The following is a 14,530-nucleotide window of genomic DNA, read 5'->3' on the forward strand; positions in this document are numbered from 1 at the left end:
TCTAGGAGCCCAGGGTGTATACCTCTTTGGTAGACACTCACTCAAGTGTGGTCAAAACAGGGTTATTGAGTGGTGCCTGGGTGGCTCAGCGCCTGACTCTTGGTTTCGGCTCAGGTCATGATCTCACTGTTTGTGGATTTGAGCCGCAGGTCGGGCTCCATGCTGACAGTGCAGAGTCTGTTTGGGATTCTCTCTTTCCTTTTCTCTCTCTGTCCCTCTCCTGCTTATGTTCTCTTTCAAAATAAATATATGAAACTTAAAAAAAAAAGAGGGGCGTATTAAGAATAACAAAGAGACATGGAGGTGCCTGGGTAGCTCAGTCAGTTAAGAGAATAAGAGACACACGTACCACCATGGAATTCCAAGGATTTTAGGAGCTCACTGCCAGGAACTAAGCAAGAAAGACCAGATAGTTATCTTCTCACTGTACCACCGTGCGGAAGCACCTGCTACCTGTGTGCAGCTCTGCGAAGTCACTGAATCTCAGTGAGCCTCAGCTTCCTCATCCGTAACATGTGGGAGACAGTAGGGTGGCCTTGAGGATCAAAAGAGCTAATAGTTGTGAAACACACCATGTGAAGTCTTGAGGGCGCCCTGGAAAGGTTAAGTATTCAGGACCAGAAAAAGACGATGCCTTCAAGCTGATTCTTGGCCCTTCTCCAGAGCTTCACGTGCATCTGGGTACAGAATGGCAGGTCCACTCAAGGGTGACCCTTCTTGTCCCGTGTCCGTTGGGACACAAATATACTAATGTGCCAAAACCATGCATCAAATTCTGTAATCGGTATCTTTGATGAGGACTATGAAAAACAAAAATGAGGGGTGCCTGGGTGGCTCAATCGGTTGAGTGTCCGACTCTAGCTTTCAGCCCAGGTCATGGTCTCGCGGTTCAGGAGATCGACCCCCGCATCGGGCTCCATGTGCTAACAGCACAGAGCTTGCTTGGGATTCTCTTCCTCTCCCTCTGGCCCTCCCTTGCTCATGCTGCCAGCTCTCTCTCTCACACAAAGTAAATAAGTAAACTTTAAAAAAAAAAAAACCCAAAAACCAAAAAGGAAAATAACTTCCTGTGCTTCTCAGGGTGGAGGAGTTGAGCAAATCACAGCACAGGGAAATCCAACATTCCATTCAGCAACCATAGGTTGGGCTATCACTTCTGGATCATTCCGGTACAGATTTGATTACTCAGAGAGCAGCAACCTTCCACGGCACCACTCAGGGCACTGACCTTTTTGTCTAGGCTCAGCAATGGCCCGGCAGCCCCAGACTCCTATGGACTGGCCTGTTATTCTAGAAAGCTCCCACAGGGACTGGCAAAGGACCCCGAGTATAGCTATTCCAGGAATATTAGCCTTAGAATCGCAAACGAGTTATGACAGGACCAGCGCGGAACAGAAACCTGCGCAGCTGAGGGCTTTGCTGTTTTCTGATGTGTCCACGTTGTTGGGACTCTGTCCTGACTCAGGAGCCCACGTCACTGGGTCAGAAGCAGGCCTTTGACGACATTCACATACCTCTGCCCTGGGTACCCTTCAGAGTACTTGTTATTTAAGCAAGAGCCTAGAGCTTCCAGAACTGCTCGGCTGGCGAAATTCTCTGAGGCGATCAGCTCCAGCCCGACCCTCTGCCGGTTACTCTCCTTCTGGATGATGTTGTAAACCTGAGGAGATCACAGAGACGGAGAGCGTCTGCACATTGTAGGGTAGCATTTTGCTCTGATCAAAGCAATAGCCTGTTAGAGAAGACACACTATCAGAGATTCACATCCCCCCCCGCCCGAAGGTGACCAGAACCCATAAAACCCAGCTAAGGAGGTGCCCTCAGCACTTAAAGAACGGAGGAGATGGTCCTCACATTGTAGCGTTGAGGGAGGAGTTAACCAGAAGACAATGGATCAAGGAAAACAAAATGAAGAGAAAATGATCTTGAAAATAAGTATCCCGGGGCACCTGGGTGGCTCAGTTGGTTAAGTGGTCGACTTTGGCTCAGGTCACGATTTCATGGTTCGTGAGTTCGAGCCTTGCATCAGGCTCTGTACTTAGACAGTGGAACCTGCTTGGGATTCTCTTTCTCTCCCTCTCTCTGTCCTTCGCCCATTTGCGCTCTCTCTCTCTCTCTCTCTCTCAAAATACATAAATAAAATTTTTTTAAAAAGTATCCCACCTTAAAAATACAGAAGTTTCCCACCAATTTTTAATTGTACACTATCTTATTATTTTTATCCCTATGTTTCACCAAGTTTCTGAACTTTATTCCTTGCTCTTCTTCCTCAAAATAAAAGTTGCTTTGGTAAACCCACACGGACAGAAAGGAGACCACTGTTGGCCAAGGGGTGGGGAGTTTGGGGGGGCATGGGGGTAACTGCTCATGGGTTCGGGAGGGGACAAAAGTCTTCTAAAATTGGCTGTGAACGTACTAAAGACCACTGACGTGTGCGCTTTCAGCGAACGGGAAGCGAATGATCTCTCATGTATAAAGCTGTTAAAAAACACATACATAAAAGATCCTTCTCGGTGTCTACATCCACTCCTCTCCTGGAAGGCAGGGGCCAAATCTCAGCGACCCCTCCCGGGCCCCTTTCCTCCGGGGCAGCCAGCACACTGCTCTACACCCTGCAGAAACTCAGAAATCTCCATATTTACCCACAGAGGGCTCTCAGCCACTGCGTCTAAATCCAGCGCTCTTATACTAACGGCAATGCTGTCCTGAATACCATGTCTTTAGGGGTAGAGCTGGAGAGTTAAGCAAGAGCCTCCGCTTATTTGTTTAAACAAAGTTAAAGGTTTAATTTATTTCAGTAATCTCTACCCCCCAACATGGGGCTCGAACTCACAACCCTGAGATCAAGCGTCACGCGCTCTTCCTGCTGAGCCGGCACCTCGGCTTCCAGAGCATCGGCGAAGAGCCCGCGCCTCTCACCTCGGTGTCGCAGTCCTTCAGGGGCTGAGCCAGCATCTTCTCGTGCGAGGACCACAGGTCAGCATCCTTGTGAGCCCCGTTGACGTGAGTCGTCATTGCACTAGTTCAAAGTTGCCTAAAAATGGAAACGCTCCCAGCATTAAACTTAGTCAAAGTTCACGGCAACCTGCGGGTTGTCCCGGAGCGGCTGACGTCCTGCCGTGCTGTGGGGGCTNAACCACTGTGTGGTTCCTTTCTGAACTGTGGACGTCAGCTTGTAACCCGTGAGCAGAACTCCCCGCCCTCATGTGAGGCCTCGCCCAGCCTAGAGAGAGCCCAGGACCCCTCTCCACAACGAAACCTTTCCTGGTTACGGGGTATCCCCCCACCTAAACTAGAAGCCTTGAAGGCAAGAGCTGTTACCTTTTGTTTTTTTAATTTTTTTCTAAATTCGCCTCCCGCCCCCAGAACTCAGCACGGCCATGTATCAAGGAAGATTTGCCAAATGCCTCAACTTGTGAACAAATGAATTGCTGATTCAGTTTTTCTTCCCATTTTTCAAGTAATGAAAATGAGGCTTAGAAGAGTATTGCAGCCCAGGGCTGCACGGCAGGTTGCCCATGAAGGATGGAGTCAAAACCCCCAAACATACATTCGAAGTCCCCCCACGGAGTTCCTGCAGCCGCGAGGAGGTGAGGCACATGCTTGCTTAAAGACACACCCTCCTGTAAAAACTACAGGTCAGATTTGCACATCTGCATTTTTATCAGCAGAAAAATGGCATCCCGTTAAAATATAGATGACTGGCGGGGGGCGCCTGGGTGGCCCAGTCAGTTAAGCATTTGACCCATGGTTTCAGGTAAGGTGATGACCTCACGGTTCAGGAGTTCAAGTTCTGCATTGGGCTCTGGTGCTGACAGTGCAGAGCCTGCTGGGGATTCTCTCTCTCCTTCTCTCTCTACCCTTCCCTCACTTGTACTCTCTCTCAAAAATAGGGGCACCTGGGTGGCTCAGTCAGTTAAGCGTCCAGCTTCAGCTCAGGTCATGATCTCATGGTCCCTGGGTTTAAGACCCGCGTTGGCTCGGTGCTGACAGCTCAGAGCCTGGGGCCTGCTTTGGATTCTGTGTCTCCCTCTCTCTCTACCCCTCCTCCACTCACACTCAGTCTCTCTCAAAAATAAACATTAAAACATTTTTTAAAAAGAAACTTAAAAAAATATATATAATAAAATGTACATAGATGACTGGAAAACGCAAGTTTCTTAACCTCTCTTTCTGCCAAGAACAGGAATTTATGAGCAGTGGGAAATCCTCCAGTATTAAAGTGTAAATATTTATAGGAACTAACCTCCCTTAATCAATAGTTGGCAGCTTTTCAGTACTTTCCCATTAATTTGGTAAGTTTTCATTTCAGTGCATTCATTTGCCAGGAATTTATGGAGGACCTTCCCCGTGGCAGCCACAGCGTTGGTACCAGGCGTATGGTGGTGAAGGAAACACACCAGAGCCCTGCCTCCACGGGGCTCCCCTTGTGGGAAAACCCAGCAGTGGACAAGATGGGGGCAGGTAGATAAAACAAGGCAAATGGCACGGGGGACAAGGCTGACAGCTAGGTCAACGACCTATTGGTGGAGATAAATCTAGAAGACATCGAGATTGGGAAAGCCAGTGAGGACGGGAGAGCCCATTTCCCAAGAGTACTGTGAGATCATAAGAAAAATCTATTAATCTCTGCTCCTAAAACCCTTGTGATTTTGGGGGCGGGGCGGCGGATGAGTGCCTTTTGTCCTGCTTAGGTGACTCTGGGTGGGCTCCTGGCCGGTCACCAGAAAGACCAAGCCATGATCAGAAGCTTAGACTTTTTCACCCCACTCCCTATTCTCCAGAGAGGGGAGAGTTGCTAGAAAGTGAATTAATAATTGATCAAGCAGAGGTGAGGAAGCCTCCATAAGAATTCCAAAAGTATGGGGCCCAGGGAGCTTCCCCGTTGGTGCCATCCAAGTACCCTGAGGGTGTGTACCCCAACTCTAGGGAGACAGAAGTTCTTGCCCTTGGGACCCTCCCAGATCTTACCCTAAAGCATCTCTTCATCTGGCTGTTTATCTGTTTCCTGCCTTTATGGTATCTTTTATTATAGAATAAACTGGCAAAGGTGAGCAAATGTTTCCGAGTTCTGTGAGCTTAGCAAATGACCGAATCCAAAGAGGGTGCTTCACGGGGACCTCTAAAGTGTAGCCAAGTCATACAGAAGTTGTGGGTAACCTGGAGACCTACTACATCTGTGATTGGGGGGCAGTCTTCCGGGACTGAGCCCTTAACCTGTGGGGTCCACGCTAACTCCAATTAGTATTAGAACTGAATTGAACTGTAGGACCCTGGCCAGTGTCACAGAATTGCTGATGTGTGGAAAACCCACACATCTAGTGTCAGGAGTGTGGCAGTAGGGTGAGAGAGGAAAGGGGACACGCAGCACGAAGAGTGTAGTTTTCCTATGCAAGTTTCACACACTCTCATTTGCTAGACAAACATACCCACTAAATAAAACAGTAGTCCCAAATCACAGGGATCGTCCCCAACCTCCGGTAGAGCCAGCAAGAAGAAACTACCAGTAATCATTAACCTGGAAATTCCTAACTGGGGCTTTCAAAGCAGCCATTATTTTAACCCAAGCACCAAAGGATTAGAAATAAGCCACCTGAACGTGGCCGGCCATGCCCACGTTACTGTCAGAGCTGGAGAAAGAAACAGGAAAATGCTTTGGTCACTGTGCCTAGGGCCTCTCCGAGCTGTTCCCCGCACTCAAGCATGGCCAGCAACGCAAGACACACATGCCCTCGGCAGGTGGTTAACCCTCCAAAAGCCGCACAAGAGCCAAAATAGGCCCTCTGGTCCGAGATTCGGGACGAGGAAAGCTGCTTTTACGTATTGACTCATCAGGGTTAAAAAGGATTCGAAGGTGGTAAGCAACACAGAGAAGATATTGCGCAACCTCCACCCAATAACTAAAGTCCATTTGGAGCCCTCCCCCTCCCCTCCCCTCCTCCTCCGAGGCAGATCAGATCTACAATCAGTTCCATTGTGCTCAGGACAAAGGACAAAGTCCCCCACCTGCATCTCTGCTCTCCAGGGCTTCCCTTCCCAGCAAAGCACCTGCAGCGAATGCCCTCACTGCAAATCTTCTTCGGGGAGTTGCTAATTCCAGGTCAATTACCGCTGAAGCCCCCCCCGGGGGAGGGCTCCAGCGTGGCTCTGCTCTCCAGCTGTCACTGCCCACCCACCCTCTATCCTATAATCGCTCAGGATCAAGCCAGCCCCCACAGGGAATACTTAATCCACACCCTTATTAAACCCATACTCTTCTAAGTCTTATCATTTTAACCGTGAAGAAGTTTGAATTCTTTATTCAAACAGAGAGTTCAAGATTCCTTGTTTTGTTTCAATTAAATCAATCACACCTATTGTAGATCTCATCTGTGGTATCTATGATGTCAATCAGATCTACTATATCCTGGAGCAATCTGAATTACAGTAAGGAAGAGAAAGATCTTGAATGTAAATAGCTCATTTATATGTCAACTTGACCAAGGAGGACCAGATAGCTGATAAAACAAGAAAGAGATCCTGACACTATGTACTCTTTAAGATGCAGAGAGATGATCATCATTTTAAGCTAATATTACATTTAGAGAAGACATATCATCCTTTCTTGAGGTTTAGAGGCTGGCTGAAAAATAATATACTCATTTTTTTTAACTGATGAAATATACATAAGATTTGCCATTTTAACCGTTTGTAATTAAAATAATTATTAACAATTTTTTTTCTATTTCACCCATTCCCCCCATCCACTTCCCCTCTGGCAACCATCAGTGTGTTCTGTATTTAAGAGTCTGTTAATTTCTTTTTTGTTCAGTTGCTTTGTTTCTTAAAATCCGCATGTAAGTGAAATCAAAATGGTATTTGTCTTTACTATTTTAACCATTCTTTAAAAATGTTTATTTATGGGGGCGCCTGGGTGGCTCAGTCGGTTAAGCTTCCACTTGGGCTCAGGTCATGATCTCACTGCTCGTGAGTTCGAGCTCCACATTGGGCTCTGTGCTGACAGCTCAGAGCCTGGAGCCTGCTTCGGATTCTCTGTCTCCCTCTCTGCCCCACCCTCTTCCCCGCACCTCACACTCTTTCTAAAAATATATTTTTAAAATTTTCTTAAATGTTTATTTATTTTTAGAGAGAGAGAGCTTGCAAGAGAGAACAAGCAAGCAGGGGAGGGGCAGAGAGAGAGGATCCCAAGCAGGCTCCACCTTCAGCATGGATCCCAACTTGCGGTGAGATAATGATTGAAGCCAAAATCAAGAGTCAGACACTTCACTGACTGAGCCACCAAGGCACCCCCATTTTAACCATTTTTAAGTGCAATTCAGTGGAATTAAACACATGGACACTGTCGTGCAACTGTGTCCACCATCCATCTCCAGAACTCTTTCATCATCTCAAACTGCAATTCTGGGTACCCATTAAACACCTCTCCATTCCCTTCTTCCCAAGACGGTGGTCACAATTATTCTATTTCTATGAATGTGACTATTTCAGCTACCTCGGTAAATGAAATCACACATTTGCCCTTTTCTGTCTGGCTTATTTCACGTAGTGCAAGGAAGGTCTTCAAAGTTCATCCGTGTGCGGCACGTGTTGGAATTTCCTTCCCTTTTAAGTCTGGATAATATTCCACTCTATGCAGATGCCACAGTCTTTTTGTTTACCCATTCATCCATCACTGACCCTCGGATTGCTTCCGGCTTTTGGCTACTGTAAGTGATGCTGCCACGTGCCACGAACGTGAACAAACACCAAGTCCCGCTTTCAATCCTTTTGCGTAGAGACCCAAAGTGGAATTGCTGCATCATACGGTAATTCTATATTTACTTCAAAACTAGCTTTTGATATTGAAGAGATCTACCCTACTACTGTGATTTGCCTGCAATTAGTTCATTCATTCCTGCAACAAATATTTTGAGCAACTCCTGTGTCACTGAGCTAGGAACTGAGAATACACAGGTCATCTAGACGGGGGCCCTGCTTTTATGAGGAGCAGACTAACAAACGCGGAAACAAGAATACACGAGATAATTGCAGGTGGTGATGACTGCCATGAGGACGTAGAACAGACTGTGGAAGGTGCCTGAGCTGAGATCTGAAGTGGGAAGGAGCCAAGCTAATGCGATCTGGGATAAGAACAAACACCTTATCCTCTGAAAGTGCTCCTTCCTCCCCTTACCTCCTCTAGTGCAAAGGCCCTAAAATGGGAAGAGATTTGACTTGTGAAGGGCCAGAAATCAGGCCCTTGTGCCTGAAGCGTGGGGAACAGAACAGAGGCACAAGAGAGGAGACTTGAGGATCAAGGGTGAGGGCAGGGGCGGGAGAAGAGTCTTCACCTTGACAGTATGTATTTTACAAGTTTCAAACTGGGTTCGAGAAATCTGGTCCTAAGCCATTTGCTCAGTCCATCTGTGAAATCTGAAAGCAACAACTAGAGAAACCCATCTGGGGAAGATCAAGGGTATGTAAATGAGCAGGTGGCGGGCATCGACAAGCCAGAGCCCTCCAAGTCTCCCACTCCCCACCCACACCCAAGGAAACTGTGCTGAAGCCAGCCTGCTGGGTCCAAATCCTGCTCTTCTCTTCCTAATGTGCAACCCCAGCTTCTGACACCTGTGTTCCTCCGTCCCCTCGTATAAAACACAGGAGTGAAGACAGTTCCGAACTGGCAGGGAGAGTTATTAGATGAGCTATGCGACCTACATAGAGCACTCAGAACAGGCCAGGCACAAAGTACTGAAACCTACCAGCTACTACCGTTTACAGTAAAGAAACCTGGGGACCTTGGGGCCGCCTTCGTCACCACTCAGGAGCCTGGGCTGAGCACCCCTGGAGAGCACAGCTCACTGTAGTCGTTACTACCATCAAGTGCTGGATATTTCTGTTGGGGGAGTGTCACTGTGTGTGTAGCATGGGCCTCACCTCAACCCCAGGGAAACAGACCTGGCAAACGAATTTCCTTGCCAAGGTCATTGGCCTCCCCACGCCCACGAATCTTCCCTGGACCTTTGTCACACAAGTGGAGCCAGCCAGAAGCCTCAGAAGCCTCCTGAGGGAACTACCCTGTTGAATGCCATCTGGTCGTCCCCCATACAGATGCTGTGTTTCCTATTTTACAGACACGGAAACTGAGGCTCAGAGCGCTGAGGGGGTCTATGGTCCCACGATGATAAGAGTCAGAATCGGAACTCAGGTTTACCGTTAGTTCCAAAGCGTGTTCCCACAACACTGCACGAAGTAGGAGCGCAAGTGGCCCATCTCCAGTGCGTGTCCCCTCGAGTAAGAAATTTAAAATATGTTTCCACAAGAACCTGGTGTTTCCAGTTCAGCAACTGCCTGACTAAAGACGTGTTTGTGCTGGTCTCAGCAGACCAAGGGTCACTTAAGTTCCAGGACCTTGAAGCACAGGGCACCAGGCCAAGAACCCTACAGTGCGACGTTTGTCTCCAAGAACAGGGGGTGACAGATTGCAGACAACAGGCGCAGCCTCTCCCCCGCGGGGATCTGTTCACACTCTAAAGCGGAGCGACCATATATGCAACGATTGAGCGCACAGCCTCTGAGAGCTTCCGTTTGATTCCAGGCTCTGCCATTTTGCTGTCTGCAGGGGCGCGCCTAAGTCGGCTCTTCTCTTCGAGCCTCACCTTCCTCATCTGTAAAATGGGCTACGTGATAGCACTCCACCTGCAGCTTTGTTGAGAGGATACTGCAGCGAGGTGAAGGGCTGCGCTTAAATGTAAAATACTCTACGAGAAAAGTGCTCAGCAGGGAGCGACTTCTCTATCAGCAATAAGCCTTCGCATCTGTGTCAAAGGCGGAGCCCACCACCCCTACTGCGCCCACCAGTGACCGGAGACCCGGCATCCGGGCTCGCCTCCTCCCACCTCTCATCCCAGGCACTAGTAAAGCGCTCCTCACCTTTTCCGGCTTCTCAGAGCCGCGGGGGAAGCGTGGCGGCAAGGCGCACACAACAAAGCGCCCCGAGAGCGTTGGGGACACCAGGGTCCTGGGACCCGAGGCCGCCCACCTACCGGAACAGTGTCCCGCACACCAGCCGGGCGACCCCAAAGCCCCACGCTACTGCCGCCGCTGCCACTCCGGGACCTGCACACCCGCGCCCGACAGTGTGCCAGCCACGTGACACCCGCTAGTGAGTCCGGAACCCAGAACTTGGCGCGCGGCGACTCGCGCACCACTCGCTGCCCTCAGCTCCCTGCCCGGCCCCGCCCCGAGAGGTGCCCAATCAGAGCGTGAGGCCCCGCCCCCCACAGGGTGCAGGTGCTATTGGCTGCAGCGGAGCGGTGGGCGGGGCTGGCGCCCCCGCCCGGCCCGGGAAAGGCGGCGGAGTGCCGCTGTTTCCCGGGTCTCCGGCTGCAGCCTAGGGGCGGGGCTTCCGGGGCCCCTGCGGAGGCGCTTTCCCGGTAATTAGGGAAGGCTTTAGGATTAGGGGAGAATTTTGTGGCTTATATTTGACACTTACATTGTCCTATTTACAGTGTAGTACTGATCATTTAACTAGTACAAATGCGGGTTTGAATTCTTTTTTTATGTTTATTTTTGAGAAAGAGAGAGACAGAACGTGAGTGGGGGAGGGGCAGAGAGAGAGGGAGACACAATCCGAAGCCGACTCCAGCCTTTGAACTGTGACTGAGCCACCCAGGCGTGCCAGGGTTCGAACTCTTGACACTGTTACCCTCCATGTATGAAGTCCTAGACCAGCCAGTTCACCCGCGTTTCATTTTCAGCAGCACTGAAGTGGAGATGATTATATCTGCCTGACAGGAGGATTAATAGACGCATCTGAAGCACTTAATGCTCTACGTGACGTACGTGACACATTATAAGGGCTCAGCAAACAATAAAAACCAAGGAGCCGCACAGTAAAGGGAAGAGCGCTGGCACACATTTCCTCGCTGACCAAACTCCCGTCACGCTCCCCTGACCTCTTTTTCAGCTACTCTTTTGGGACTTCTGGGTTTGTCCAATTTTAGGAAGAATTCAGCTAAGGCAATTTAACCAGAACCCGCCACCCTCCGTATCTGGCTGGATTCCTTATTCTCCACCATCCTTGGTGATGTCGGATGGCCCTGGCCTGATCAGTGTAACCAGAATTCCCCTTGACCCTGAGGTTTGCTCTTAATAATTCTCCACCCACTGGCGCCCTGCTCCTTGGCTGTAAATTCCCAGTCACCCATGATGTATTCAGAGTTTAGCCCAATCTCTCTCCCCCACCGCAAGAGTCCATCCAGCAAATTTGGTTTCTGGTAAGGCCCTGTTTCTGGCTTGTATGTGGCTCTCTTCTCACTGTCTCCTCACATGGTGTTTCCCTGTTGTCTGCGTGCACAGAGAGAGAGAGAGAGACAGCAAGATCTCTGCTATCTCTTCTCATAAGGCCACTAATCCCACTGGATCAAGGCCCCACCTTTGTGCCCTCCCTTACCCTTAAGTACCTCCTAAAGACCCTATCTCCAAATACAGTCAAATTTCGGGTTAGGCGTCCAACCTATGAATTGGGGGGGAGAGGGAGGGGGGAAGGGGTAATGACACAATTCATTCCATAGCAATCAGAATGGCTAAAAATAAAAAATAGTGCTGGGGCACCTGGGTGGCTCAGTCCGTTAAGTGTCTGACTCTTGATTTCAGCTCAGGTCTTGATCTCAGGGTGGTGAGTTCAAGCCCTGCGTCGGGCTCTATGCTGGGCATGGAGCCTACTTAAAAACAAATAAAAATAATGCTTATGCCAAATGCTGGAGAAGAAGCTAAGAAACTGGATCTCATACATTACTGGTAGAGATGTAAAATGGTACAGTCACCTTGGAAAATAGTTTGTCGGTGTCTTAACAAACTAAACATACACTTTCCATATTACCTACAATCATACTCCTGCACATTTCCCCAGAGAAATGATACTACACTTGATCTTAGCCAAAAGGCCGAGACGTGATTCCCCAGAGGAATGAAAACTTGAGTCCACACAACCTGTACGTACGTGTTCATAGCAGCTTTATTTGTAATACCCCCAAGATGGAAACAATTCAAATGGCCTTCATCAGGTGAATGGTTAAACCAACTGTTCTGTGAGCTTTTCGCTTTTCCATTCCCTATTTACACAAGTCAAGATTCTAAAACCAAGAGGCAGATCCCAAATGGTAATATAGTCTTGTCCTTCAGGGAGTCATCTGATAACCTGAAAACCAACTTAAAAAAGACCAAGAGGGGGTGCCTGGGTGGCTCAGTCAGTTAAGCATCTGACTTGAGTTCACGGTTTCTAAGTTTGAGCCCCGTGTCAGGCTCTGCGCTGACAACTTGGAGTCTGGAGACTGCATCAGATTCTGTGTCTCCCTCTCTCTGCCTCTCCCCCGCTCATCCTCTGCCTCTCAAGAATAAGGGTTAAAAAATTTTTTTAATAAAAATTAAAAAATAAGATAAATTTGCACTCCATCAAAAACATCTGAGATTTATAATTGCTCCACATTCTCACTCCCCATATCCCCAGGGAATATTTCCAAGACCCAGTGGATGCCTGTCACCAAAGAGAGTACCACCCCTTTGTATACTATGTTTCCTCCTAAACATATGTACCTGTGATAAAGTTTAATTTATAAATTAGGCACAGTAAGACATTAACAACAATTACTACTGATAAAATAGAACTATAATAATATACTATAATAAAACTCTGTGAATGTGTTCTCTCTCTCTCTCAAAATATGTCATTGTACTGTATTCAAACTTCTTGTGATGATGTCAGATGATAACATGCCTATGTGACAAATGATGTGAGGTGGATGACACAGGGCATTGTGATGTAGTGTTAGGCTACTGTATGTCAGAAAATAGAAGACAGAGGAAGGAGGATCATCTGTCTGCTTCTGGACAGAGTTTGACCCTGGGTAACTGAAATCATGGAAAGGAAAATCAAGGATAAGGAGGAATCTACTAGATTTGGATTTGTCAGTGTTTTGAGGTTTTGAGGGCTTTTTGTGCTTTTTTAAGCCATTCTACTAGAGGAGTGCAATGTTACTATGCTTCCTGGTTGCGTCTTCCTACTGACTCATGACGTTGAACATCTTCGCATATGTTAACTTGCCTTCTGTATATCTTTGTTGGTGAACTGTCTGTTGAGGTCTTCTACCATTAAGAAAAACCCTTAACTGAAGTATAAATGGTATATAAGGCACTGTGCATATTCAAAGTGTACAAATTGATAAATTTTGTTGTATATCATCCATACATCAATCAGCACAATTAAACTAATGAAGATAAACATCGTCTCCAAAAGTTTCTTCATACCGGAACCCCCATGCACATACCTCACAGTGAAAAGCAAGAGAGGGAATGTCTGATCCTCCAATAATCTCTCAAAACTCTTGGATTCATTTTGATCGGATCGGCTTATCTCCTGTGCTGTCAGTAAGTGGACTGAATGGAGCTCGTCCTGCAAGCTGGGGACAGCGTCTGTCTCCAGGCAACTTCCTGCTACACAGTCGGGGCCAGGAGGCCATGAATGGAGGACTTCTGTGTCAGAGCAAGCAGACGATGACCGAAAGTTCAGCAGAGGTGGAACTCGGGCTGGCACTTTGAAAATAAATCAAAGGACAGATGGAGAAGGGCCAGGACAAGGAAGGATGACTAGGAGATCATTGCTATTAAGAGAAATTATCCAGCGGTGCCTGGGTGGCTCAGTCAGTTCAGCACCTGATTTTGGCTTGGGTCGATCTCGGGGTCCATGGGTTCAAGCCCTGCATCAGGCTGCCAGCTCAGAGCCTGGAGCCTGCTTCCAGTTCTGTGACTCCCTCTCTCTCTGCCCCTCCCTCCTTATGCTCTGTCTCTCTCTCCAAAACGAATAAACATTTTTAAAAAATTGTTTAACTTTTTCCTTTGTTTTTAAAGGACACATTTATACTGTTGACTATGTGTCTGAAATTGTTCTAAAGACTATGCATGGCATTAACTCACTTAAATATAACAACCCTATGAGGAGGTCTCTTTTTTTTTTCTCACTATTTACAGATGAGGAGATTGAAATGGAGAGATTGTAAGTAACTTAGCCAAGGTCAATAGCTAGTAAATATTATAGCTGCATCCTGGGATGGGGAAAAATGTAACAAGAAAAAGATCAAACAAACTAGGAGCCACATGGGTACCATAAGTCCACCGGGATGCTTCGGGATGGAACGTGTCCTTAACACCTGCTAAAACACGGCATTCCCCAGAGGCAGGAGCTGGGACTGTTTCGTGGGACCCTCAGCACCAGACACAGGGCCTACGCACTCAGTACGCACCGTGGGAGTGAAAGAATGAATCCGTGACAAAAACTATACCAGTGTAAACAGAAAATTTAAAAATACTTTGTTTGTAGGGGCACCTGGCTGGCTCAGTTAGCAGAGCGTGTGACTCTTCATCTTGGGGTGATGAGCTCGAACCTCATGTTGGGGGTAGAGTTTACTTAAAAATAAATAAATAAATAAATAAATAAATAATAAAAATAAAAATACTTTATTTGTAAATGATTTCAAATTTACAGAAAATTTCC

At 47.7% G+C, this 14,530-nt stretch overlaps 1 protein-coding gene and 1 pseudogene across 1 annotated transcript in view; both read right to left on the reverse strand.

The window, feature by feature from the left end:
* Nucleotides 1-10,196, reverse strand: part of SHMT1 (serine hydroxymethyltransferase 1) — a 27,203-nt gene extending 17,007 nt beyond the window's left edge. Inside the window, exons 1-3 of the mRNA XM_077746904.1 lie at nt 9,913-10,196; nt 2,920-3,034; nt 1,515-1,660 (exon numbers count right to left, since the gene is read on the reverse strand). Coding sequence (XP_077603030.1) covers nt 1,515-1,660; nt 2,920-3,015 — 242 coding nt within the window. The 5' untranslated portion in view covers nt 3,016-3,034; nt 9,913-10,196. The remainder of the gene's footprint in view (nt 1-1,514; nt 1,661-2,919; nt 3,035-9,912) is intronic.
* Nucleotides 10,197-11,792: 1,596 nt separating this feature from the next.
* Nucleotides 11,793-11,939, reverse strand: LOC144217345 (U2 spliceosomal RNA; annotated as a pseudogene).
* Nucleotides 11,940-14,530: the final 2,591 nt, after the last annotated feature.

This window comes from Crocuta crocuta, unplaced genomic scaffold (assembly GCF_008692635.1).
Source record: "Crocuta crocuta isolate KB4526 unplaced genomic scaffold, BGI_CrCroc_1.0 scaffold139, whole genome shotgun sequence".
Taxonomy (NCBI): domain Eukaryota; kingdom Metazoa; phylum Chordata; class Mammalia; order Carnivora; family Hyaenidae; genus Crocuta; species Crocuta crocuta.